Raw genomic sequence first — 27,746 nt, 5'->3', positions numbered from 1 at the left:
CAAAAAATTTTAAATACTGATGAATAGAATGTACATTGTGCACTGAGAGTATATATGATATCAAACCAGACTCTTGGAAGAAGGAAATGTTACAAGAAAAGGCGTATGAAATTCCTTTATGCTTTTGATTCTTATACTTTTGGAACTATTAGACTGTGAAAGGCCAAGGACAGCCCCGCGTAGTGGCACATGCCTGTAATCCTAACACTTCAGAAGCTGAGGCAGGAGGATCACTGCAAGTTCAAGGCCATCCTGGACTACACAGTGAGTCAAGGCCAACCTGAACTACATAGTGAGGCCCTGTCTCAAAAAAACAGAGGTCAATCAATGTTTTGTACTCCGTAGAATATTTTCACCATTAAAATGAGCAAGAAAGTGTCAGTATATTTAGTATTTTCATCATTAAGTATTATCACATTTCAATTTATAATTTTACAGGTATCAACAGAATATTGGACATACAGAATCAGGATCCATAATACTTTATCACCTGGAATCAAGGATTTATTTGATATCCTCCTCGGTCTTTACTTCATATCAAGTAGCATTTTTTGAGAAAAGATTTAACACATTTACGATAAGGGAGTCTTTAAAGTTAATTAATACACCCTGTACTTCAAATGCCTAAGAATAGCAAAGTAGTGAAAAGAGAATTAGATGATGAGGTTATTGAGTCTGTCAAAGACCTTCTTTCTAATGAAGACTCAGCTGAAGATGCTTTTAAAAAGAGCGAACTAATTGTTGATGTTCAAGAAGAGAAAGATACAGATGCTGAAGACGGATCTGAAGTTGAAGATGAAAGACCAGCTTGGAACAATAAGCTACAATACATCCTGGCCCAAGTTGGATTTTCTGTCGGTTTAGGGAATGTGTGGAGATTCCCATACCTCTGTCAGAAGAATGGAGGTGGTAAGTCTGCTTGTTTATTTTAAGTGATATGATATTGTGGTAAATTCTAATTGGTTATTTCAAATGGCTCCCATAGCCGCTACAATTTCATTATGTTTGCACCTGTGAATTCCTTTGCAATGCTAGGGAGATGGATTTCTGGGCAGTGAGCTCAGTTCTGTTTTGAGATTAGGTTTCCATAGGAGCAGACCAGCATACTACCAATTCTCAGGGATTGCTACGGATTACGCATTCTCAGATTTTTTTCTGTGGATGCCGTAGGTATCTTTCATTTGTAACTAGAACTTTTCTAAGAAATATTACAGCCTTTTTGCCTATCTGTTATTTCGTTTGAAGAAGAATGTAAAACTTCTAACATAAGATGATATTGGAGAAGGACAGAGAGAATTTTCTTTCCGTGACGTAATACCTGAATTTTCAGTTGCTTCACTCGTCAAAAAACAAAGCTGAGACATAACTTAGAATGAGTATAGTCTTGTTATATGGACCAGAATCTTTAGAACCCAGAAGAAGAATGTAACCACATAATTAATATAACTCCCACCCTATGCCATCCTTAGATTGCTGACATTTTTTAAAAAAAAATTAATCTTAAACCAATATTTTCAGTTTTGATAAAACCTTTCAAAAATTGAGATTAATTTTAAACTTTGCTTCACCATCATTGATATTCTTGGTGTTTGTATTTGTGCATATAACTACCAAGGATTATTTAGCAAAATTTTTCTTAAGAATCTAGGAAACATATCTAAGCAAAGGAAGGAACTGTTCATGTGTCATTATTTCTACAGTATCAGACTGAATACTAAATTAACATTTGTGTTGAAATTTTGTTAACTATGTATGTGAAAGCTGCTAGGATATGTGACTAAAAACTAAGTATTTGAATAATTATGTGTTTTGTCACACAAGTAATAGAATGATTTCATATTTATTTCCAGTCTGTGACTGAAGAAAAATGTGCTTTTTAAAAATTTAGTTGTAGTCTTACAAATCCTATGTAAAATAAAATAATATCACCATTCAGATGCAAATAGAGATTAGCCACTAAGAATATATATATATATATATATATACACATATATATAGAGAGAGACAGAGACAGGGAGAGAGAGCAAAGTGCCCTTTCCTAATATTATTTTCTCTCTTCTATGTGCAAATATCAATATTATATTACATGTATTATAAAATACCAATTGATTTTATCATTTCAAGATCGTTGTTAAAAGGATCAAAGCTTGTTATCAGCATACAGTATTCCTTCTAGCTATGTAGCCAAACAGCCTGAAACTACCGAAATCTCAATTGATGCATCATTTGAAGCATTTTGTGAATAACAGAAAAAAAAGTAATTGATCCAGTAAGTTGTTATATCTGAAGATATTAACTTAAAGCCCAGTGGTTAAGCACAGCAAACATTATAGTACAGAGGATGATAAGGTCACATTCTGAAGCCAGTTTCACTGAAGCAGGGCTGATTTCCATGTGACTAGCCATGTGATCTTTCACAAGTGGCCTTGATTCTTCAGGCTTAAACAGTTATACACCTTTCTACACCTATAAAATGAGGTTACTAATTGTACTTACTCACTGGATTCTTACAAGGAACAGTTGGGTATCTGAATATAATGTGTTCAGAACTGTGCCTGGCAAACAATAAATACTTTCACAGTAAACATTATATTTTACCTGTGCCTATTTTAAATAGGAGGGCCAAGGTTAGAGCAATTTGGGCTGGAAAACAAGGCTTAGTGATAGCGTGTCCTGCACACATACGTGACTGAGGAAAGATTCCCAGTGAGTCCAATTTTAATTCCCCCTCTTTACCTCTTGTCCTATTCCATACGTATAAACCCATCCATAATCTTTAATTTTGTCTATAGATGTTAAAATTCACTTTCAATTCCTTGGGATCCACTTTCAGCAATCTCTGACTGTTCTAATCATTTTAGAATGAAAGTTTTGATAATTGTGTTTTATAAGCTTATGAGACACTAAATTACATTGCCTTTTGCCAAATCAACTAAATTTGAAGTAATGAAATTAATTCCTACAAAGCTAGAGATTATGTATTAACTGCTATATTCAGGGAAACTCTTATATACAGTGATCACTGTAGAGATCTACAGATACTGATATAAACAACTTGAAAAAAATCTCTGTTACTTTTTACTTATTTAGCTCTGCCAGAACAATTTAAATAGCTTCCAAAATGTATTCGATAACAGTAAAGACTTTTTGAAAATATTAAAAATATAATAAATGCCTTTGTAAAAGTGAGAAAATTAGTACCATGAATACATGACTGTTACACTTAGCAAAACCTGGTTAGACAAAACTTCAGATAAGAACACTGAATATAGGAATTCCAGGTTAGAGATTATTTAATAATAATTTGCATAGTTACTCTCATTAGGAATGAGTACAGGTCACCCTTATTTCCTTATTTAATTAGTTGAATCTGATATTTACACTGCCAGTCTATTCGGTGCATTTTAAAATCATTTCAGAGAATCATATTTTTATTAGTGGATGAAGCTCTTTCAGTGGAAATGTAACTAAAGCCATTCATATCCTTTTATCATAATTTTTGTTTGTTTTCCTTTTATCATTATTTTTATTAGAAATTTTTGTAGTAGTCAAATTCAGAGAAGATCTTGAAAATTTAATGACATTATATTTTCTTTATTTTGAAACTATATTTTCTTCAAAGACTTCTGTAATTATATCAAAAATAAATGCAAATATTTTCTATCCTGAAATAATCAGAATTACTGTGCTTCCTACTGTGATTATTGAATATGTAACCTTTTTGTTCTTGTTTCTGTAGGTGCATATCTTTTACCATATTTAATACTACTTATGGTGATAGGTATTCCTCTTTTTTTCCTGGAACTTTCGGTGGGTCAGAGAATTCGGCGAGGCAGCATTGGTGTGTGGAATTACATAAGCCCCAAACTGGGCGGGATTGGATTTGCAAGCTGTGTAGTAAGTTTTCTGGTGTGGTGTATGCTATAATATTTCAAAGATTTGGAATGGTGTAATTCATAGCTAAATGAAACCCCTGAGTGTATCTCTGTACAACTCTTCGATATTTTAATGAACATTACTAGAGTATAATACACAGAACAGGCTATAAATAATTTAGAACTCAATCTTGTTAATGCATGTTTTAAGTCCTATGGAAAGACATTAATTTTTATGAAAAAATAATGTTTCAAATAAATAAAACGAGAAGAATTTTTTAAAAATCTAATGGTATGCATTTTGTCCCATGCATGGAAGGAAGAGGCAAGGAAGGTTTGATGTAACGATGTTATTGTGGTTTCATGTAACTGTATTATTCTGTTTTGCAGGTGTGCTACTTCGTGGCTCTCTACTACAACGTCATCATTGGGTGGACTTTGTTTTACTTTTCTCAGTCTTTTCAGCAACCTCTACCTTGGGATCAGTGTCCTCTGGTGAAAAATGCATCACACACTTGTAAGACATGTACAATGTGGTGTATATTTAAAAACCATAAGACTGGTAAAGGCAAAAACTGCCCAATATCTTTCTCTTTAAAAAATAATATGGAAAAATCTTTTAACTTTACATTATAGCAAACTTTCTTCTCTTTTAAGGTTGAAACACTCTAAGAGATAGACTTGGCATCAGTGAATTGTATTAGTTTTTTTTTAACAGACAGTAATAAAAAAAAGAACATAGCACAATACCAACAACATAGACACAAACAAAACAAAACAAAAACAATAAAAATGATACAGAGTTTCAGAATAAAATGATAGGAATTAACAGTGGTTGTTATATTACATATTGTTTTCTTCAGTGAAGTTGCTCAGATTACCAGATGTAAGAATGCAAGATTGATCAAACCATTAAAGAGAATAAAAAATAGAAACAAAAACAACCATTAGAAACAATACAGAATTTCAGTAAACAATATGGTAGGAATTCACCAATGGTTTTTATGTTGCATATTGTCTCCAAATTAGTTGTTCAGATTATTTCAGTTAGTTGTTCAGATATAAGCATGCAAAATTGGTCAAAAAGAAAACAAAATAGGCGTTAATTGTTCCTTTCAATAAACCATTAGACTTCAGCAGTAAGTTATCCCAGCTATCCTCCTATTACTAGTTCTTTCCAAGTTACTTACTCTACCTATAACATGATGATAAAATACAAGCTTCCATTATAAGATTTAGAATCTTTTAGTTTGTACAGCCTGATTAATGCCACAGAGATTTATTACAACCTACAAAAGATGATTAATATCCAAAAAGGTAATAAAAAGAACTGAGTTGAATCAATGCTTTTATTTCTATTATTTCGTAGTTTTCTATTTTAAAATCCTAGAATATAAAGAACAACTTCCTATAGGACAAACTGAGATACATAGTTTAAAACTTTCTAGTAGCCATATTAAATAAATGGAAAAAGGAACTGGGGAAATATTTAATGCAGTATATATGAAACATCATCTCAACACATAATTGAAAGATTATTAATAATATTTGCATTATTTTCATGCAGTAAATCTTAGATCCAGTTTAATTTTGCATTTGTAGCACAATGAAGTCACTTTGGACTAGGGTTATTTCCAAAGTTCCATGTGTCCTTGTGCATATTTGACAGTGCTGATGAGGTATTAGATAATTATAAAAGTGAGAAGAATGACAACCGTGATTTATTTTACTTTCATTAGATGCTCACATATGCTTATTTCAGAAGCTGGTAATTAGAACTGTCAAAGAGTATATATATCTTTTAGTTTTTCAAATTGATCTATCGAGTTTTGTTTTCCTTTAGTCTTCATTATGATTTTAAGTGCCCCTGTGAAATGGCTGTACTTTCCCAGAAGATCTTAACTGATTCACTGGTTTACTGGGGCAGAGTGTGTCTCATGTATAGTTACTTTACAGTCTGAGAGGGTTGTGTGTGTCCTTTCTTTCTCCAGATGTAGAGCCAGAATGTGAGAAAAGTTCTGCCACCACCTATTACTGGTACCGAGAAGCCCTGGATATTTCCAACTCCATTTCGGAAAGTGGGGGCTTAAACTGGAAGATGACAATCTGCTTGCTGGCTGCCTGGGTCATGGTTTGCTTGGCGATGATCAAAGGCATTCAGTCTTCTGGAAAAGTTAGTATGTTAGAGCCCCTCCTGATTCTTCCCACTGCCTTTTGCGGTTATCCCCACAAGCCTCTGGACAAGCTGCACGTAACATTGCATTTGGTGGTTAAAAACTGGTGAAAAGTGTGGCTTATAAAAGTGTGTTTAAGGAAAGGCCATAGATAAAGATGTATGTGCTTTATAGTAAAATTTAATTTCTTTTGTAGTTTTCCCTTATTTCAACAAAATCTTTAAATTTTTGTGTCCATACTTAAAATGTTCTTTCTTCTATTTATTTGGTTGACTTTAATGGCTTAGCTCTGTGATTATAAATGAGTTACAAAAATAGAAACTGAGGAAAGTGGTAGAATGAAGGATGTATTCATTTTGTTTGTTTTATAGCATTCATTCCTCTCCGCTGTGAATACTTGAAGGCATCCTTGCGGAAATAATTTTGGAATAGTGTAGTGTAGTGTGTATCTTAATGTTTTGAATATCATTCGGTAGTTATAATAATCCCATCAAGGAATTCAGAGCACTATAAATGACTAAAGGCAATGCCAACCAGGATAAATTGAAAATTTTAAGAAGATGTAGTTGAAAACACCTTAAGTAAGTTCTGCATACTTTGATTTCTTATTGTTGTTTTAAAGGATGCATTCAGAAAATAATTGTTATTTCCTAGGTATCTTGAGTTCGTAATGCATTCTTTTCATTATCACTGATAGTGTTCTGTAGCTCTCTGTGTATCTCTTGACTGTACCATAACAAGAATTTATTGTCTTTTCTCTCCCTCTCTTAATATTCTATACATGCTATTTTAAAGCAAAGCTGTGATCATATATCTTTTCAGGCTAACTCATAATCATTAGTGTCTTGGTTACTTCTCTCTCTCCTTGCTGAGACAAAATACCTGACACCCAAATGAAGGAAGGAAAGGTTTATTTAGCTCACAGTTTGTGGAGGTTTCAGTCCATACTTGGCTGGCTCCACAGGTGTGCTACATACTTTGCTTGTATACATTAGCTTGTTTAATATATCAGCCAGATGATTTGTATTTTCTTATCACTATTTTACTACAAAGTCAATAAGCTCAAAGGAATAGATAATTGGGCAGAATTAAATAACCATTGTTAATTTCTTATCAACTTGTATTGAAATTCTATATCATTTTTATTGTTTTTTGCAGTTTTTTTGGTTTTTTTTGGGGGGGGGTTCTTTTTGCCTTTTTGAAACAGGGTCTTGCTATGCAGTTCAGGCCGGCCTTGAGCTCACTTTGTAGCCCAGGCTGGTCTCGAACTCGCAACAGTCCTCCTGCCTCAGCCTCCCGAGTGCTGGGATTACAGGTGTGCACCACCATGCCTGGCCTGTTTTTTGTTTTTGCCTGCTTTTGCTTTTTTGTTTTTTTCTCTTTAAAATAAAATTGAAAAAAATGACCAGTAACTGTCAGAAAGAGATAAAATTAGGAAATAAAATGCTCAAAAAGAATCATTCTTTCTAAAAAGTGTGTTTATAATGAACACATCTTTACTATGTAAGGGGAAAAATCTAAACATTTTGTATACTGTGTTTTTTCAATAGTTCAGTACAATGAAAATGTTTTTATACATTTTTTCAACAAACTAATTTTCTCTTACTATGTACTTACTGTTAAAAGTATTTCAGTTGTCATGGCTCGGGGGTCTTAACATAAACCAAAGGAGGAACGTATTTCATTGTTTCCTGTCCTTATTTTCTGTATATATTCATTCTTTGGAAAAAATGTAAGGGTCATTCATCCTTTCTTCACTTATTTAACAAATATTTATTGAGCACTTACTATGTGCCAGATGAAGATCTAGTTCTGGAAATAGAGCAATGATTAAAGCAGAAAAGACAACCTGGAAGTTTCCATTTTAGTGACAGGCAAGTGAATAACACATCCATGAAATGATCACAGGTACCCATGTATACAAGAATATACAATGTATATAGTAATAATGTATACAATGTATATAATTTCAGGTAACATTGTATACAAGTCTGGTATATATACCTTAGATTGAATATGACCTGTTTTTAACAGTGTTACACAGATGTGTATTTTGATATAAAATTAGAACAGTATGATTAAATGCAAAGCATTTGTGTTTGAAACCAGTTTCCTTTGTAAAGTGCCAACTTTGTGCATATATTTTTAAATCTTGGAATTTAATACTTGAGTATTTTGTCTTTTCCTTGCTCATAGAAGAACAGAATTGAGGTTTTGACCTATTTAATATTACTTAAGTGTTTAAAATATTGACTATAATTTTTTCCACTGTATATATGTATATTCATATACATATGTATATATGAAATGTTTTTCTTTCTTTTTTGGGAGTATATTAGAATATTACTGAAGCTAGATTAGTGTATTTAGGAACTCAAATGTAGAATCAATTAATGAAAGTTGAAATAAATTGATAACATAATTGACATATAATTTTAAGAATGCTGCAGAATACATATAGGTTTGCTTTTGGATTTTGAGTTTGTTTTGGTAAGAGGGAATGTATAAAGGGGAAAAATAAGTTCTCTTTTAATGTTATTTTGGAGTTATGCCAGGCACTGAGAGATCTAAGATGATTAATAGGCAACCCTCTTTGCCCTCATGAAAACCATAATTTAATGGTTCAGACAGATAATTACAACACAGTAGGTACAGTCATAGAGACTAATAGAAAGTACATGGTGGAATGAAGGCAGCTATTGACATTAACCTGCATTTGGTGGAAAGTTTCACAGAGGAGATAATTTTTGGGCTAGAGTAGGATGGGTCAAGAGAAGTTCACCAGAAAGCTCAGAGGAAGTACATCGTAGACCCAGAAACAACATGTTGAAGAAGAGGTGTGAGCTTGTTAAACTCAGAACCCACAGGGTGGAGCTCAGCACCCGACCATGGTGGGGCAGGCAGGCTTTCAAGTGCAAGAATTGGGGAGCCAGAGGGAACAATTTACATTCTTTTCTGATGGTGTTGGGAACTCCTAGTGTGTTTTAGACAGGAAATGACATAACCCTAGTGGTAGTCTGGAAGCTAGTCAGCAGAATATTACAAATACTGCAAGGTTACTTTTAGAGGTGGGGCCATTTTCTTACATAAAGAGAGTAGGAACAGTTTTGGAGGAAAATTCAGAAGTTTGCTTCTGGACCTGAAAAATTCTAGAGTTCTGTTAGGTTTCCTCATGTTGATTTCAAAAAGACAGTGAATGTCCGGCTGTGACAATTCTTCTCAGGGATTACTATTTACTGAGTTGCTCTTTAATGTTGAAAATTGCTGAAGCAGAAGGTAAAACATTTGCATAGTTAATTGTTCAGGATGTAGAAAAGATTTAGTATGTGACCGCTCTACAAGATTTACAGAATCAGAATGAAACTGCAGTTAAAATAAAAGTTAAAGAATAAAAGTAGGGATTTGTTACGAAGGTAGTTTTTAATTATTTCTGCCTGTGTTTATTTTAGGAACTCTTAAGGAATCAACAATATTTAAACTGCACCATACTTGTGGCCTTTTTCAAAGGAGATTAAATAAGGATTATTTAATATTGTGTTTACACTCACACAATTACATACTATCAGCCATTCCACAGAATGAAGTTTTGTCATTTGCAGCCACATAGGGATGGGATTGGAAAATGTAAGGTGGAAAAAGCCCGGCACAGGAAGGCAGATAGTGCAAGTTGTCACTCATATGTGTAAGCTAAAGACTTTGATCTCTTAGAAATAGAAAGTAGAATAGTGATCATCAGAAGACGGAAGGGGCAAAGGGGAGGGGATAGAAAACAAATACCTACACACATTTAAATAGGAGGAATCAGTTCTAGCGTGTTATGCACAGTAGGGTGATGAGAGCTCACTATTTATTGTACATCTGAAAATAACTGGAAGAGTTTATAATTTCCCAACACAATACAATGACTATTTGGTCATTCCTCAATGTATATATGTAGTGACTTACCACATTGTACCCCATAAAGATACACATTTGTTATATGTCAATGAAAAACTAAAAGTTTCAATTTTTCATTATGTCTCAAATAGAATCTCAAGTCTGAGGCAAAAGTAGAAAATATTTTTACAAGATGGTGGTAGGAGTCGTTAATAGCATTTTTAATCATTTTGTAAAGAGTGACTGTTCACATGTAGGACAAAGCAAAATCTTAACCATTAAAATAGTTGTAGCGTATCTTACCCATTTTGATGTTTTTTCCTTTGCAGATTATGTATTTTAGTTCTCTGTTTCCATATGTGGTACTTATATGCTTCCTCATCAGAGCGTTGCTTTTGAATGGTTCAATTGATGGCATTCGCCACATGTTTACTCCTAAGGTACGTACTGCATTTCTATTTAAGGCTTGCGATCAGGAAATGTTATTTTTGTTGTTGTTGTTCAAAAATCCCCATGGTTACATTTGAGAGCTTATTGATCTACCATGTGTATTTTAGGCTTTAAAATTATAGTTATATTCACCAGCTTAGAAAGAGGAGAGCTTTTTTTTATAGCTCTAATTAAATATATATATATCTAATCTTAAATGTCCCATTTTGGCTCTAGCGTAAAACTATCAGTAATTAAACTTCAAAAAGAATCTTCTTTGATAACACATTAACTTCTAATTTTTACATTAACTTTTAGAACTTTTTAGTCTTTACTTAGTCTTTCCCCACTGTTTCAGTGGTTCTTAAACTTTTTGTGTCATGAATTCATTTGGGAAACCAATAATAAGCTCTTCCTAGAGAAAGGAACATTGTACATATTAATTTGCTTAGTTTCTCAGGACATTGATGAAAAGATCACCTAAAATTCATGGGCCTTACCGTATTCTGAGATTGTCTCAGAGAAAATCAGTTAATTTTTCATTTTTGAATTATTTTTAGGTTTTGTAGCTTCTGAAATAAAAATTATAGTGTTTAGCTGTGGGGCTTGTATAAATACAAATTCAAGAATAAGCAGCCTTCATAAAAGGATGAAAATTTAAACTGAGTTTAGCTTAAATTTAGTAACTTTAATTTAGTAAAACTTAATAAATTTATTCAACTTCATAAATTTATTCAATTTAGTAAAATTGAACTCAATACTGTGCATATAGAATGTGTTGAGTTAACACTGAGGACTTGATCATAAATTGTTACTTTGATTTGCTAGGAAACAACGATTAAGTTTAGGGTGTATGTATTTTTTGTTACTTACTGAAATGAAGTTGCACATCACTGTTAGTTTGCTAGTACTGTTATAGGCAGACATAAAGATACAGCACTGTGCTGTGAATTGAGCAGAAGGAATTAGGTTCTGTGGAATTCTTTGTCATTTCTACAGCTACCTTCATACCAGGTAAAATAAGCCGTGTTCTCTGCATGTCTGGTTCTGAGTTGGTATTCGTTATGTATAGCAAAAATGCTGACATCACCATCTGGTTTTCTTGCCTAGTTCAGAAGTCTTGCTTAACACTTAGACCTTGGAACTACTCTGCTAGAAAGCTAGTTTAATTTATAATTTAATTTATGAATTTCCACCACATTCTAACTAAAATCTGTTTCAAATATTTACTTAAAATACTGACTACAATCCTTTATGAGTTGAAGACAACCAAATTCTATGTGAATTTCCGGAATATATCCACTTTCTAAATTACAATTGGCTTATGACACAATTAGAAACATTTAATTTAAGGAAATGTTTCAGAATTTGATAAAGTACTTCTCCATGCTCCAGTATTTAATCAGCAGCATAAATTAACATTTTTAATGTGGTCTAAGTATTGCTATTAAAAGGTTGATTTTTTTTCTTCAGCCCTCTTTTCTCTGACTGTTGGTAAGATACTGTAGTGCATCACTCTCATATGTGACAGTTAGTATAACATGATAACATAAATAATTTGCTTTGAAATTTGCTTTCTTTACACAAAGCAAGTAGCTAAACTTATAAAATACTGTGAAATAGCTAATGGAGGTTTTAGTTCAGAGGTTGCAAGCTGTAGGACTAATGTCTTCAATAAATAAGTTTTTCCTGCCATCTAGTGGGTGAAGTCAGGATGGACAGTTGAGTTCAGTTTAGAGATCAGCACCCATCATAGACTTAATATACAGAAAAGACCCATAAATGATAAGATAGCTTGATATAACAAATCATGACTAATATGAGAATATTTCATAAATTTCAAAAGTAATAGTAACTAAAATTAAGTAAAGCAAAAAATCCCAATATTTGGGAAAACATTGAGTTTTGAAGACGACATATTTTCATATTTTATTTCTACCCCAGAGTGACTGTGCAACCCTAGGTAGTTTCCTTAGCCTTCCAAAGGCTGAGATAAAGTAGCAGTAACTTCATGGTGGTTAAGAATGTTATGTGGGATAAACCATATAATGTGCCTGTGTATAGTTTATGAATGCTGTCAGTTCGGCACTTAGAGTGCTGTAGGTTTAGTAGTGCAGTTCTTGTCACTCCCATTTTTCTACTGAGGAAGTTAACAGTAAGAGAGGACATGCCATCTGCCATAGGTAGCAAGATTATTAGATTATTTTATGGCAGAATCAGGATCTGAACTTGCAGATTTCATGTTCAGACTGTGTTTGCTATTGCTCTTAATATAGGCAATTTCACTGTAGTCATTAAAAGAGGTAAAATACCAGTTTTCAAACTGTTGTTTCTGAAATAAAACTTAAAAGGTTTAATGACATTTATGTCAGAAATGGCTAATATTAATTGCTCTATTGAAAATGTTTGATTATATCTTTGGCATATTTGATAATTATCCAGTAAGTAAGTGCAGTCCTTTGAAATATGTGTCCACAGATTAGTGTATAAGGGCTTTGGATCTGAAGGCTGTGTCACATATGTATTTCTTGTTATTTCAGAGTAAAGGTTTACAATGAATAACACTAACTGACTATGCGAAGTACAAATAATGGAATTCTGCAAAGTATAATTGTTACCTGATGAAGTCACTAGATTTCCAGCAGGAAACATAAAGCTTAAATGAGCATGAGTGAAGTGCTTATTTAGCTGTAGTAACAATTGTTTTATTTGCTTGGTAGTCCTTCCTATTCATAAAACAAGAAAAAAATTAACAAACAAACTAAAAGTATATTTCTACTAAAGAAAAAGACTATCCTCAAGATTTAAATGTGTGCATAAATTGCATTATAATTACCCAAACAGTGTGTTAACTTGGATGAAATACTACTTTGTAGCTGACTTCTGTTCTGTTTGATTTCAAACAGCTTGAGATAATGTTGGAGCCCAAGGTCTGGAGAGAAGCTGCTACTCAGGTGTTCTTTGCCTTAGGTCTGGGATTTGGCGGTGTGATTGCCTTTTCAAGCTACAACAAGAGAGAAAACAACTGTCACTTTGATGCCGTCCTGGTGTCCTTCATCAACTTTTTCACTTCTGTCCTGGCGACACTGGTGGTGTTTGCAGTTCTAGGGTTCAAAGCGAATGTCCTAAATGAGAAATGCATTGCAGAGTACGGATAATTAATTTCCATTAGCTTTTGACACCATAATTTTATATTGCCAGTGAACCGCAGGTACTCATGCTTATGTTGTTCTATTTTTCAGGAACTCAGAAATGATCATAAAATTTTTGCAACTGGGAAACATTAGTCAGGATATTATTCCCCGACATATCAACTTCTCAGCGGTTACTGCTGAAGATTATCATTTAGTTTATGACATCATTCAAAAAGTCAAAGAAGAGGAGTTTCCCGTTCTTCATCTCAACTCCTGTCTAATCGAAGATGAACTAAACAAAGTTAGTAGACCATGTCAGAGCAGTGAAATAATTATCGTTCCGTTAAAACTTGTCATATCCAGCAGGTTTCTTTCAGGAAAATGGTCTTCAAAATGCCAAGAGAATATTATGTTGTTTCAAACTTCACATCCTTCATTTCAGAGCCCATGTTTTCTTATCAAGATTTGTTTTACTTTACAGAGCAATTTCACTCAGCCATTTAACTTAAAAGATGAATGAATATCAATAAAGAGATTGTCATTGTAGATGATTAGTCTGATGTCTATGTTGCCATAATATGGGGAACTGCTATTAAATTGGGGAAATCTGGCATTAATTACTTGGATTATGATAGCTGACTATACTTGAGACAATGTAAAGAATTTTGTGCTTGAAATGATGATTGAAGTCATCATGAGTATAACGACATTGAATTGTTTAAGGAAAAGAATTACCAATTTATTTTTCAAAGATTCTTTTTGAAATTCTGGTCTACTCATTGTTTTTAGGAAATAACACAACTTGAAGCTTTGTTAAGTTTCAGTTTGTTAGAAGTTGTTATTTTGAGGAACTCAGTATTTATGATCTTTATGAAAAATCAATTAACATTAATACATACATGCTATTGATCACATTTTATTCTGCCTGATGGGAGAATCTACCTTGTTATCCATTTTCTTATTACTATTAACTGAAAACTCATTGAGTGTCTTTAAATTATGAAAACTAGTGCATCAATCCAACACTTTTCATCAGGGAGGTAAGAATACCAGAAGTAGAAAAGTTAAGACATAATAACACATTTCTTAATATTGAAAATTGACTTTTTGTGATCCAGGTGTTCTGTTCCTATCCTTTTGTGTTCACCTTTTTCTTTTAAATTAGAGCAGTTTTTTTTTTTAAATCACAATTGCATTTTAATGCCAATTTATTAAGCTATTTTAGTTATAGGTGAGAAATAGATGTATATATATTTATATTCATGTTTATGTGATAATAAATCACTTTTCATACTCGTAAGCTTTAAGGGATACAAAACCAGTATGTATCTTTGAATACAATTTATCATTCCAAGATCCTTATGAAATGTTTAGTACATAGCACAATACAATTGTGTACTCTGTTCAGAAGTTCTAAAGAGTTTCAGTATTTATGGCACTTAGTCTAATTAAATGTGGATTCTGAGAGTGGGAAGGTAATCCAGCACCTTAAAATCTGATGTCAGCATGTTTATTTGCAGTGGCCCCTGGCTACCTGGATATTATTTAGAGATTTCCTTCCCCATTGTAGCTGATGAATAGAGTGGTGACATAGTATTGCTCTGTATTCATGTTGGGTTTTCTGTATTTTGCAGGCTGTTCAGGGGACTGGTTTAGCTTTTATTGCCTTTACAGAAGCCATGACACATTTCCCTGCGTCTCCCTTCTGGTCGGTAATGTTTTTCCTGATGCTGATAAATCTAGGACTTGGCAGCATGTTCGGGACCATTGAAGGAATCATCACACCTATTGTGGACACTTTCAAAGTCAGGAAGGAAATTCTTACTGGTGAGCTTTTATATACTTGATTTTTTTTTTTTTTTTTTTGTCTTTTTGAGACAGAGTCTCACTATGCAGTTCAGGCTGGCCTTGAGCTCACTTTGTAGCCCAGGCTGGTCTCGAACTGGCAACAATCCTCCTGCCTCAGCCTCCCGAGTGCTGGGATTACAGGTGTGCACCACCACACCCAGTCCTGTATACTTGACTTTTCATTGAATTAATACAGGCTATTTTATTCTTTGTGAGAGATTAGAGATAAAAATAGGAAAATGAACTTTGCATTTTAATAATCTCTAATCATTATTTTAATATATATTTATTATATAAAGTATATGTTCAATATAAGTTATATTTTATTACTTATTGCTAACGGTCTCTACTCATTAGTAGCAATGTCTCACAAATTATTGCCTTCAGCAATTTGATAAATATCTATGTCTGTATAAGTTGAATTCTGTTGGACAAAAAATGATGAACTACTTTTATCTCTTCCCAGAAAGCAGTTTCTACATCAGAACATCAATATTAATATCCTGCCTGGTATAAAGGCTAAAGAGTCATCTTTGCATTCTTATCTTTGTTCCCACATATCCAAAGCATCCCTTTCTTTAGGATAGAGCTTGTAAAATTAACGGACAAGAAACAGTGTAGGAAGAACTCACAAAGGAGCATCTACTGTCTCCCACTGAAAGACTGATTTGAAAAATGCTATCTTCCTCTCTTCCCTGTCTGTTTGGATGCTAATTACCCTTCAAGTCATATTTGAACTCTGTGTGACCTCCCCACCTTTTCTGTGCACTTCATTTTTCTTCAGTGTAGTTAGACTTAGAAGAGGGAATTATTCATTAATTTTCCCCTCGCATCTCCAGCAAAACCCTGACTGTCTGTAGCACACAGAAGGTGCTTTCTTTGTATTTGTCTTAAATTCTCGGTTGCGGTTGGGGGAAGCGAAGCTACTATTGACTGTGGGGTCAGAGTTGGGTGAAATTCTCAATTCTGCTACTTCCAGACTGAGACTTTTAAGTGCAAATACTTAAATTTTTCAAGGCCATTTCTCTCATCTGTAAAATAAAGATTGCAGTGTATTGTTTAATGGAGGTGTTACAGAAATTAAGCAAAATAATTGAAATTCATTGTGTATTGTGACTAGCATTTATAGTTAAATGCAGTGGATTTCCAAGTAAATGTGCCTTTTCTTTTCCACATTATATGCTTGCATACTATTTTTATTTCTGTGTGATATAACTCATAGTACTACACAGTGTTCAGAGGTGGAGGTAATGCCTTCACGTGCGCCATAATTGTTGAGATTGTTAGGAAAACCTCACACGATTGAACCCACGAGGTCTGCTTTCTCCTCTTCTGAACTGCTTTCCAATACTGTACTTCTTTTGATTTTACTCACCTCTGCTCAAAAAAAAGTGGTTGAGAAATAATGTTGTTTTTTTGTCTTGTTTTAGTGGACTTCCCTGCTAATGAAGCGGAAAAAATAAAGAATTTAACAAAAATATGGAAATAGTATATGGATTCTAAAAGCCTCTCTGGGTTTTTGTAATAGCAGCTGTTCAGATTTTATGCATCTGCTTCTTGGGTGTGATTGGGGAAAATCCTTTTAGACGGTGCTTAGGTGTTACTTCGATAATTACATTGCTCAGCTGAGTCCCAGTTAGTTTCCACACTAACCAGTTCAGACAAAGATATGTGTATTGATGCTGAGGCTAGTTCTGATCAGATTTTTCTGGTTATGCTTTAAATATTACCATATTTCAATCAAATATAGAGAATAAAGGTTTTATAAACATATAAAATCATATTAGTTTCATTACCAGTTAAAACTTCCATATAGATGTTAAAACAGTAGCAAATTATTAAGGGTAGGAATGGTCTATGAATATTAGCTATCTGCAAAGATCACATTGATATTAGTAATAGAGGTAGGATATAGAAATTTATACTTTTTAAAATTCCCTCAGTTTTGCTCATTTATAATTTGTGCTTGGTAAATGAGATTCCACAGACTCAGGAAGATGAGTTAATGTTTTATAGTGAATTTATATTCCAGCTGAGGCTAAATCCAAGGAATTTAACTCCCAGTATATAATACCCCATCATATTAGGAAAAGTAATGCCTACAGCATATTATAAAAGTTTAAAAAAGTGTTTGAACATTATAATTCATAATGAACTTTATAAGGCTTAACTTTAAATATGGGTTAACTTTTTCCACTTATTCCTTTCCTTTAGTTCTCTGTTGTCTTCTTGCATTTTGCATCGGCCTGATATTTGTGCAACGCTCTGGAAATTACTTTGTTACCATGTTTGATGATTATTCTGCTACATTGCCTCTGCTAATTGTAGTCATTTTGGAGAATATTGCTGTAAGCTTTGTTTATGGCATAGATAAGTAAGTATATTTGCTTTTACACCTTCATTTTTCTTTCCTATTTTTCTTTTTGTCTTTTTGAGACAGGGTCTCTCTATGTAGTTCAGGCTGGCGGGGAGCTCACTTTTTCACCCAGGCTGGCCTTGAACTCACAGAGATCCTCCTGCCTCAGCCTCCCGAGTGGTGAGATTACAGATGTGTGCCACCATGCCTGGCTTTTCATGCCTATTTTAAAAAGACCAGTTGTCAGTACTTATTTTATTCAGGAGGAGATAGAAATGAAGAGAAGGAACCTTCTTTTATTTGCCAAATCAAATAGTTTACAAGATCTTATTCGTTGAACAATTTCAGTGAAGTATGCTCCTCTATTGGGTGAATAGTTAAAATTCTGCAGACTGTAACACAGTTTAGAATTTTGCAGCTTTGATGTAATTCTGCTAATAAAATGGTAGCATTCAAGATCTAATGAATATTGACCGTGTTCCAACAACTTCAGGCTCTTTTGAGTTATTGTTTACCTACATTTCATAAATGAGGACAGTGAAGCTTAGAGAAATGAAGTGACTTTTCGTCACACACCTGGGTGGAAGGAGACCTTGAATTCACAGCTATTTCTTTTTAACTTTAAAGCCTATCTTCTCATCACTTTGCTACACTTTTAGGAAACATGTGCATAATGCCTTATGCAGGAGAACAGTTTCGGGAAATGATATACAGTATCATCTTCTGTTTATGGATATATCATTTTCTGCACACAACCAGTTTTCATAAAAGCCCTTTGAAGGCTTTATCCAGTATGTTTTAAAGTAATTTCCTCTATTTAACATACATAGCCTGTGAGGTAATACAATCATTAAGGTTATTAGGTCATGCTGCAAACCAGGAATGAATGCAAGTTAAGTAAAGAACAGAGTCCTCTTAAGTGACTTAAGGGATATAATTAGTATCCAAATGAGTTTGTAACAAAGCATAGAGAATGTTTTTTATTTATTGTCAAAAGCTCCAGGCTCCATTCCAAGGAAACAGTTAACAATTGTGTCCTCTATAGTCATCGTAGTAAGATAGCTGTGTGAAAGGCTTTTCTGCGTGACAGTATTAGCTCTTACGCTTTGTGTGTAGCACGCTAAGGATGGCAAATATGCCTCTGAAAAATTCTCCTTGTCACATGTCCTCAGGGAAATACTGATTGACACAATAATAACACACTGCTACACACCTTCTAGAATGGCCAAGATCCAGAACATAGATAAACTGTTGGTTAGGGTGTGAAACAAAAGGAGCTCTCATTGCTTACTGGTGGAATGCAAGGTGGTGTAGTCACTGGAGAAGAAGATGTTTTGGCAGTTTCTAAGTAAAAATGAAGAATTTTTTACTGTGTGATCTAGCAAGCACACTCCTTGGTATTTCCTCAAAGGAACTGAAAGTGTATGTCCATGGAAACCTCTGTGCATAATTACTGTTTTTTTTTTTTTTTTTTTTCCTCCGGTACCGGGAACCAAACTCACGACCTTGCGCTTGCCAGGCAGGCGCTTTTGCCACTGAGCTAAATCCCCAGCCCCTCTGTGCATAATTACTAAGGGCAGCTTTATTCATAAATGCCAACACTTGGAAGTAACTAAGGTATCCTCAATATAGACCCAGACAATAGAATATTATTCATAGCTAAAAAGGAATGGCCTCTCATGCCAAGATAGACCTGGAGGAACTATAGATGAATACTACTAAGAGACAGCCTTCTCTCAACATCTATGTCATGTAGGAGTCCGCCTGTGTTACATTTTGGAAAAGCCAAAACTATGCAGACAGTAGAAAGGTCACTGGTTGACAGAGGGAAGGAGGATGTATATGTGGAGCCCGAAGAGCAATGAAGCTGTTCTGATACAGTTGTGGGTAGAGCTGTTGATCAGGCTTTTCTGTAAACACATGTACCGTAGAGCACCAAAAGTGAAGCTTAAAGTCAAAAGTGAATTCTGGGGTATAATAATGTGTCAGCATGGGTTCTTCAGTTGTAACACACGCACAGCTGATAGAGGTTGCTGATAATGGGGGAGGCAGGAAGTATATGGAGATCTTTACCATCAAATCAATTTTACTATGAACCTAACACTGTTCTAAAAATAAAGTCTGTGCTGAGAAAACACTCTGTGGTGACCAACATCACTCATGTCTTACACAGGGGACATTAGCTCTTCTTGTATGGGAGGACGCAGTGACTCAGTTGTAGAACCAAGAGGTCTTTTTTTTTTTTTTTTGGTCTTTTCTTCCGGTACCAGGAATCGAACTCACGACCTTGCGCTTGCCAGGCAAGCGCTTTGCCACTGAGCTAAATCCCCAGCCCCTAGAACCAAGAGGTCTTGTCTGGCCATCCTTTCAAAGTCAGATTTCTTGACTGTCCACCAAGCTACCCATGATTCTTAACTTGCACTGTGATAGAATCTGATTTTGTTCTTGACCTTCTATGAATCAATACATCCACAACCCTGATGTCCATTTACACAGTAAATCATTTCACAAAGGCATATTATGGAATATCTTTTTAAAATAATTAATGTTCAAAAACCGTAGTCATTACAACAGGAGGAATACTGCCAATAAGAGAAAACATCCATTTTATTTCTGTCGTGCATGAGGTAGTGTGCTACACATACATTGCTGATGATTCTCATAACAGTCCTCCACGTTGAATGTATGTAGTTTGAAAGTCTCCAAAATGAAGCTGAAAGACACTGAGACACATTAAAGTGATGACAAAACTATGATCTAAAATGAGATCTGTTAGTCTGCAAAAATAATAGTTTGTCTTGTGAGGAAGGTATAGAACGCTCACATCAAAATGCTCCCATTAAATTACTTTTTCCTCCTTTAAAATTCTGGAGCAACTTTGTATTTTCTTGTTGACCTTAAATAATTTCATGAGCACAGCTCTTCTCAGTGCCATCTGCTGCTTTGACATGCTTCCCCAGGAAGTAGAAAATCAAAACCCAAATTTTGGAAAGTGGAAATAATTCAAATAAAAAAAAAACTATGGGATCATAGCAGTGTAGCTAGGATAAAATATGTGGAAAATAAAAATGAAAATGAGGACTCTGTAAAGCTGAAAAGGATGGGAGCCCAGTTTTTTTTTTAATTTTTCAATGAGGGAAATAAGAAAACCAAAGATACACGGGCAATGGCAAGAAGATAGTCCTGTGAACGGTCAAATACTGAGGATCAACTGCTGTCAGCCACATAGCGTCACACCGGTGAGCAGGACAGCAGAGGACGTCAGCTGTGCTCTGGCTCCTTCCTGACCATCCACGGCTGCTCCCCGCAAAGGGCAGCATGGTGCCCCAAAGCCATGGCCTAAGGCGGGAGAAATTTCATTGCTTTCATTGCAAGGACTGCGAAGAGATCAAATGCAGTAATTATCATTGCTGGATCACTCTGCTCTCCAAAACTCTTAAAACTAACAAATTGCAGGTACCCTCCAAGACCTAAGTGCTACACCGAAACAAGGGTTGGGAGCAAAACCCAAACTTAGCAGGACATTTGCCAGTGCAAAAAGAAATGAGATAAATATAAGGAGTTGGGAGGAGGAGTAGATCTCATTATGAAGTGAATCTTTGACTACTTTGTGTATAAAGAAGGGGACTGTTGACCCCTCCTTCCTAAATACGCAGGCAAATTTATTTCATTTACATATACTCATCTTGAGAAGTTACTTCAAGAAAAAAAGAGGGCAGGAACCAATTTCAACCATGCAAAAATTAAGATATACTGTTATTGCATCTCTCTGAAGACTGTATTAGAATAACTAGCTTTAGACAACAAGAAAGTCTACAGAAATATCAGTGGTGAGTGGCAGTAAAAATTCATTTCCATGTAACTTTTAAGAGAGTTAGGCTATTATGTCATGGCTACCATGTATACGCTGACTGCGTTATCATTGTACACCTAAAATGGAAGTTTTATTCACATAAATTATGCCTCATCAACCTGACTTTAAAAAATTTCAGTATATATGTATTCATGACTTCTATTTCTAAGTCTAGTTTGGGAGGAATAAGGGAGCCAAATACACACATGAATAACTCTGTGGGGATGCGCTCAGCAAAATCTAGACTTGGAGATTATAGGACAAGGTACCCAGGGAATTCAACCACGACAACCGAAAACAACACAACAGTATACCAGAAGAAACAAGAAAGACACAAGAGGAACTAGAGTTAAAACTGGATTTGTGATGCCTTGATTTATTATAAAATGTGGACCTTCTTCCAAGCAAAGTAACATTTCAAAAAAATACAAACATGAATTAGGGATATTTGGTAATATTGGGGAATTACTGCTGTATAAAAAATGATATAAGGAGTTTTTAAGGTACTACAGAGAAATGTTCTTAAAATAAGAATCATCAGTAAAAGGAAACTTTTCAATAATTGATTTAAGAAGGTTTTTGCTCAATAAAAATGTAATACTTATCAGTTTCATTTTACTTTTTAAATTTTTTTTAACTTATAAGTCATTTCCTAGTGTCAGTTTTTGATTCTGCATAACATGTCATAAAGCATTCACGGTTCAATTCTGACAAACCCTTTATGTAAGGCACATTTTAAGGTATAGCAGTGTTAACCTGATGAATTATTAAGTGCTTTCTTTTGTTCAGATTTGTAGAAGATCTAAAGGATATGCTGGGCTTTGCTCCCAGCAGATATTACTACTATATGTGGAAATACATTTCCCCTCTGATGCTGTTGTCCTTGCTGATCGCAAGCATTGTAAACATGGGATTAAGTCCTCCGGGCTATAATGCATGGATTGAAGAGAAGGTAAAATATAAAATAAGAACATTAGATTTTTTAAAAGATGAAGAACAAAGACTATGTTAGAAGCTCATGTCTTGTTTTCTTAACAATTTTTTTGCCATTTGTTGAATGGTGCTGCTTTTATTCAGGGATCTTAATATCCCTGTGCTTTGTGCCCCAAACATGTATGATTTGGTTTATGTATTATGAATTTCTTAAACCCATGGGGATTGCTGACCTTGCCCTTATTGAAGCAGAGGCATTCATCTTACCTCTGATGAGCCAGTGACTGACTGTCGGATCCTTGACTCTAGAAAACATATTTAATCAAACCTCCAGAAATATTGTTTCTATGTACATTGCATCTCCGGAACTACATAGCAGTGAAAAAAAGGCATTAGCCATGTAAACATAATTTAAATAGGTAAATTGAAGTAAAGATTTATTATAACTTTTCTATTAGCAGTGACGTAAAATTCAAGCTGATTTAATCAAATGGTAATATACTGTGTTATGAGGTCAGACTGCTTGCTTTTCTGAGATGTCTCTGTCCCTCATCCTATTGCCAATAATTCTACATAATAATCAGTCATGACTAAGACCTAAGACGGTCATTCTTATTCAAATCTGTACAGTCAGATGTTCTCCAAAATATAGGTTTTAAGATATTTGGAAGAGAATATGGCAAATAGAATAGTATCTATTGCTTAGTAATAAATTACTCCAAATTTAGGGACTCAAAGTTGTGATGATTTTGGGTTGAGCTGGGACTGGGCCAACTCGTGCCACTTGGAGAACTGGTCTTGCCTCGCCTCTCTTCACCTCTCCTCTTCCTTCTTTCTCTCTCTCATCTTTCATTCTAGGCTTCTCTGAACCATAATGTACTCAGGGCAGCCCTCTAATAAGCAGAAGCAAAAACTACAAGATCTTTAAGGCCCAGCCTTGGAAGTTGCTGAATGTATCTCTCACTGCCTTTTGTTGATCAAAGCAAGTCACAGAGCTGGTCCAGATTTCTTTGATAGCAGACCTGAGAAATCTAATTTTCATGTATGTGCATAGAAAGATTGTTAATAATTATTTTCTGGCCTTCACAGGCGTCGGAAGAATTCCTGACCTATCCATTGTGGGCAATGGTTGTCTGTGTCTCCCTGATGGTGCTTGCAATACTTCCTGTCCCGGTAATCTACATCATTCGTCGCTGCAACCTCATAGACGACAGTTCTGGTAACTTAGCGTCTGTGACCTATAAGAGAGGAAGGGTCCTGAAAGAGCCGGTGAACTTGGAGGGAGATGACGCAAGTCTCATTCATGGAAAGATAACAAGTGAAATGTCGTCTCCAAATTTTGGTAAAAATATATACCGAAAACAGAGTGGATCACCAACGCTGGATACTGCTCCCAATGGACGTTATGGAATAGGATACTTGATGGCAGACATGCCAGATATGCCGGATATGCCAGAGTCATCTGACTTGTAGCCTGGGGGAAATCAACAGGCTGTGTCTGGTTCATTTTATCAATGAACATTGGCTCTACTAAGAGAAGCATTAGGCTTCACTTACCGGAGGGCAATCTCAGGTGTTCTATGGTTGTGCTCTTTATCCTAACAGTACATGTCGATTCGGCTAGAGCATTCCTTTGGATTCTTTGGTTTACATTTGTGCAGAAAGGATTACATGCAAAGCTTACAATGATTGAGGTCCATGTTTGTCTGGATTTTTAAAAAGCACTTTTGGTGTATTTTCAAGTATTTCTATCTCTACAAAAACAGGTATTACCTCAGTTTCTAATAATTTCTGGATTTGATAGTATTGGCTATTCGATAATGATATAACCTTAAAATCTGTAAATTTGCCTTCAGGGTAACTCACAGTATTACAATGAGCAGTGGTAGAAGTTGGTGCCTCTCACACGTTTCCATGAATATATTGTGTGGATAGGCTGTACTTATTTTGGTAGGGATGATACCTTCGTAGGCACTTAGCTGAAGAAAACTACAAAATATTTTCTTATGTAATAGCTGAATAGAGCAATAGCATCAAAGATAAGAAGGCACTAATGCGGGGACGAAAGGTTAGAGGGAGAAGTGGTTGAGGAACATGTGAATGATGGCTGTATATTTTGTGTAAAATACATGTGTGAAAATGCTATAAGAGTGAGTCACTCAGCACCCTCAAGAATGATGCAGATTTTGCATTTTTCTTATGCCCTGTGCCTAAAAACCTACTTGATATTTATTGTGGTTTTAAGATTACTCATAGTATATTTATATAATATACTTGCAATGTATATAGATGTATATCAGTGCTCTAAGTACTGATTTGAAAACTTGAAGCAAGATGGCATTTTATTTCATATATTTCTGTTTTGCTTCTGTTTTATGCAAATATAAATCCTTTTTTAAGTGATTGTTAAAATTGTATGGCATTACATTTTAATCTACAAATAAACAAAATTTAAAAATGCTGTGTGTTTTTCATAGTGATGATTTCATCTGAACTGGATCTTGTATTTCAGACAGCACTTAATCATCGCATTCCAAGTAGAATCAATAGACTGACTAATAGACCTATAACCACGAGGAACAATAAAGCATTCTGGTTCAGTGTTGTTTTAATGTAGTTTTATGCCACTTGAAAAATCCTTACAGCATCCTGGGAAACTTTGTGTACAGTTGAGTGCTTGTTGCATCAGCATTGTCCCTGAAGTTAAAATACTGTGACTTTTAAAAAAGAAATTGTTATACATATATGTTAAATGAAATTGTTATATACATGGCAATAGATGAAACAGAGGATCCCTATGTAACAATTTTCTAGTATACCATACATTATTAGGCTTTCTGTTAGCTCTCTACACTTATTCATCTTACATATCTGCAAGTTTCTTTTGACCTGCTTTTCCCTCTTTCCACCCACCTTTCAATTGTGGCAACCCATTACTCTAATCTCGGGGGCTGGGGATTTAGCTCAGCGGCAAAAGCGCCTGCCTGGCAAGCGTAAGGTCGTGAGTTCGGTTCCCCGTACCGGAGAAAAACCAAAAAAAAAAGAAAAAAAAATACTGTTAACTCTAATCTCTGTTTCTACGTCTTCTACCAATTTGGTTTTTTTTTTGTTTTGTTTTTTGTTTTTCTCCGGTACCGGGAACCGAACTCACGACCTTACGCTTGCCAGGCAGGCGCTTTTGTCACTGAGCTAAATCCCCAGCCCCCGTCTTTTACCAATTTGACCTTTTAAAACAGTCCATGTAGAAAGGATTCCACGCAGTTATTTTTTCTCTGTCTGGCTTATTCCCCTCAGCGTAATGTCCTTCAGGTTCATCCATGTTTTTGCAGATGGTTGCACATCCTTTTTTAACTCTGAATAATGTGTCATTGTGTGAATATACAGGTTTCTTTTTATTCTCTCATTCATTGTTGGACTGTTAGGTTCTTTCTGCATGTTCTCTACTCTAAATCATGCTGCAGTGCACATGGGAATAAATATTTCCCTGTGAGGTGCTGATTCTATTTCCTTTTGATATAAGTTAAGAGTTAGGTACCTGCTTTGCACTAGGCAATAGAACTGTGAAGAATACAGAAATCATGTTTTTGAGGTGGGAAATAATCGAAACCCTTTCTAATGCCTTCATGTGGCAGATGAGGGAGTAAAGCCAAAGAATTCAAAGCAAAATGAGTAAGTTCTCTGCATTTTGCTCCTTTTGTGGAGTTAATTCTCCAGCTGTTCTTTCATTTATTGATTTATTGACTTTTCTTTCAGGATCCATTAACTACTTTATTCTTAGTACCAAGCCGAGGTACCACTAGTTAGAATACAGATGTTGCTCACCTTCCCTTCAGTGAAAAGGCCTTGGCAGTAACACCCATATCCATCATCTCCCAGGCATGTAGTGTTTAATCAATAAATGGTAATCTGGCTGGGTGTGGTGGTGCATGCTTGTAATCCCAGCACTCAGGGAGCTGAGGCAAGAAGATCATTGTGAGTTTGACACAAGCCTGGGCTACAGACTGAGCTCAAGGTCAGCCTGAACTGCACAGTGACACCCTGTCTCAAAATGACCAAATAAATAGTAATCTGAAGTACCCTTTACCTCTAAAATTTAAGATTACCTGTTTTGTATTTTCCACTGTTTGTATGGACTCTTACCTAAACTTACATCTGTATATTACACAGTCAAGGACTGTTTGCTTTTAAATGTAAGGGAAGGTGGGGAGAGGTGAAATGGCTAATACAGTATTCAGAGTGGAGTAAAAGGATAGGGAAAAAATAGCATTAAGTGTTAGATTCATAATGGCCAGAGCTAAGTATACTGATGCAATTAACTCTCAGTATGTAATTACATGAAAACATATGTTTTTGTGTTTACATATACTTTTTTTTGTTTTTTGTTTTTTGTTTTTTTTTTTTGGTTTTTCTCCGGTACCAGGAACCGAACTCACGACCTTGTGCTTGCCAGGCAGGTGCTTTGCCGCTGAGCTAAATCCCCAGCCCTACATGTACTTTTAAAGCTTTTTAGTTTTTGCAGTTTATTTTAAAGGGAATATAATAATTATACATAACTGGGCCATACTAGGATAACTTGATAAAATATGCAATGACCAAATCAAGGTAGTTACCATTTCCATCTCCTTAAATATTTGCTATTTCTTTGTGTTTATAGCCTCTGAGCTTCTTTGGTTCCTATAAAGTTTACAATAAGTTGTTGTGAACTGTAGTTTCCCACCATCCTGTAGAGCACTAGAACTCACTCCTCCTATCTAGTGCTGGTTTGCTGCACTTTATCGAAATTCCCCTCAGTTTTCCTTCCCAGTACCCTTTCTAAACTACAATAATTATTAATTTACTATCTTCTTCAATGAAGCTTTTTCAGATGCCACATCTGTCCGAAAATTTTATGTGAATTTGTACACAGAAGTTCCTTTTTTTTTTTTATCTCATCTTTAAGTATCTATATGATTTCAGAGAGGTTACAGTCACTACATTGTGCTTGTAAACTGTATGATGCTTTCAGATCTCCTGTGCCCTAGATAGACGTTGTTCTGTCTGGTGAGTTAGATTCTGCTGGGGGTTACACGAAGACATAGGTATTTTACAGAGTCTTTAGTTATGCTGATGTGCATTCTTGGTTAGAAACTGGGGGACCAAAGTGAATGAAAAGGATGACAGCTAACGTATTAATCCTAATTGTCATCTCACAAACAGAGTGAAGGTGGAGGTGGTATTAACTATGATAATTTGGGCAAAAATTACTTTGGTGGGGAAAGGCTGGAATTA

The 27,746-nt window shown here is 34.9% G+C and overlaps 1 protein-coding gene across 1 annotated transcript; it reads left to right on the top strand.

Moving 5' to 3' along the window:
- The first annotated feature begins 449 nt into the window (after window positions 1-449).
- Slc6a15 (solute carrier family 6 (neutral amino acid transporter), member 15) lies at window positions 450-24,939 on the top strand. Its single transcript, XM_013518066.1, has 11 exons — window positions 450-909; window positions 3,740-3,897; window positions 4,266-4,392; window positions 5,867-6,048; window positions 10,255-10,365; window positions 13,261-13,502; window positions 13,597-13,789; window positions 15,123-15,315; window positions 17,551-17,710; window positions 22,335-22,497; window positions 23,568-24,939. Exons 1-11 carry the CDS (start codon window positions 621-623, stop codon window positions 23,949-23,951), a joined length of 2,202 nt encoding a protein of 733 aa, XP_013373520.1. The 5' UTR covers window positions 450-620; the 3' UTR covers window positions 23,952-24,939.
- The last annotated feature ends 2,807 nt before the right edge of the window (window positions 24,940-27,746 follow it).

The sequence above is a fragment of the Chinchilla lanigera genome, unplaced genomic scaffold (assembly GCF_000276665.1).
Source record: "Chinchilla lanigera isolate Chin_1 unplaced genomic scaffold, ChiLan1.0 scaffold00004, whole genome shotgun sequence".
NCBI classification, from domain to species: Eukaryota; Metazoa; Chordata; class Mammalia; order Rodentia; family Chinchillidae; genus Chinchilla; species Chinchilla lanigera.
This window is presented reverse-complemented; position numbering and strand designations above follow the sequence as displayed.

Excerpts from the sequence above, each read along its gene's own strand:
- Slc6a15 (XM_013518066.1), top strand. The coding sequence starts at position 621 with ATGCCTAAGAATAGCAAAGTAGTGAAAAGAGAATTAGATGATGAGGTT. Across the intron at positions 13,790-15,122 it reads TCGAAGATGAACTAAACAAA|GCTGTTCAGGGGACTGGTTT; the intron begins GTTAGTAGACCA and ends TGTATTTTGCAG. Across the intron at positions 15,316-17,550 it reads CAGGAAGGAAATTCTTACTG|TTCTCTGTTGTCTTCTTGCA; the intron begins GTGAGCTTTTAT and ends CCTTTCCTTTAG.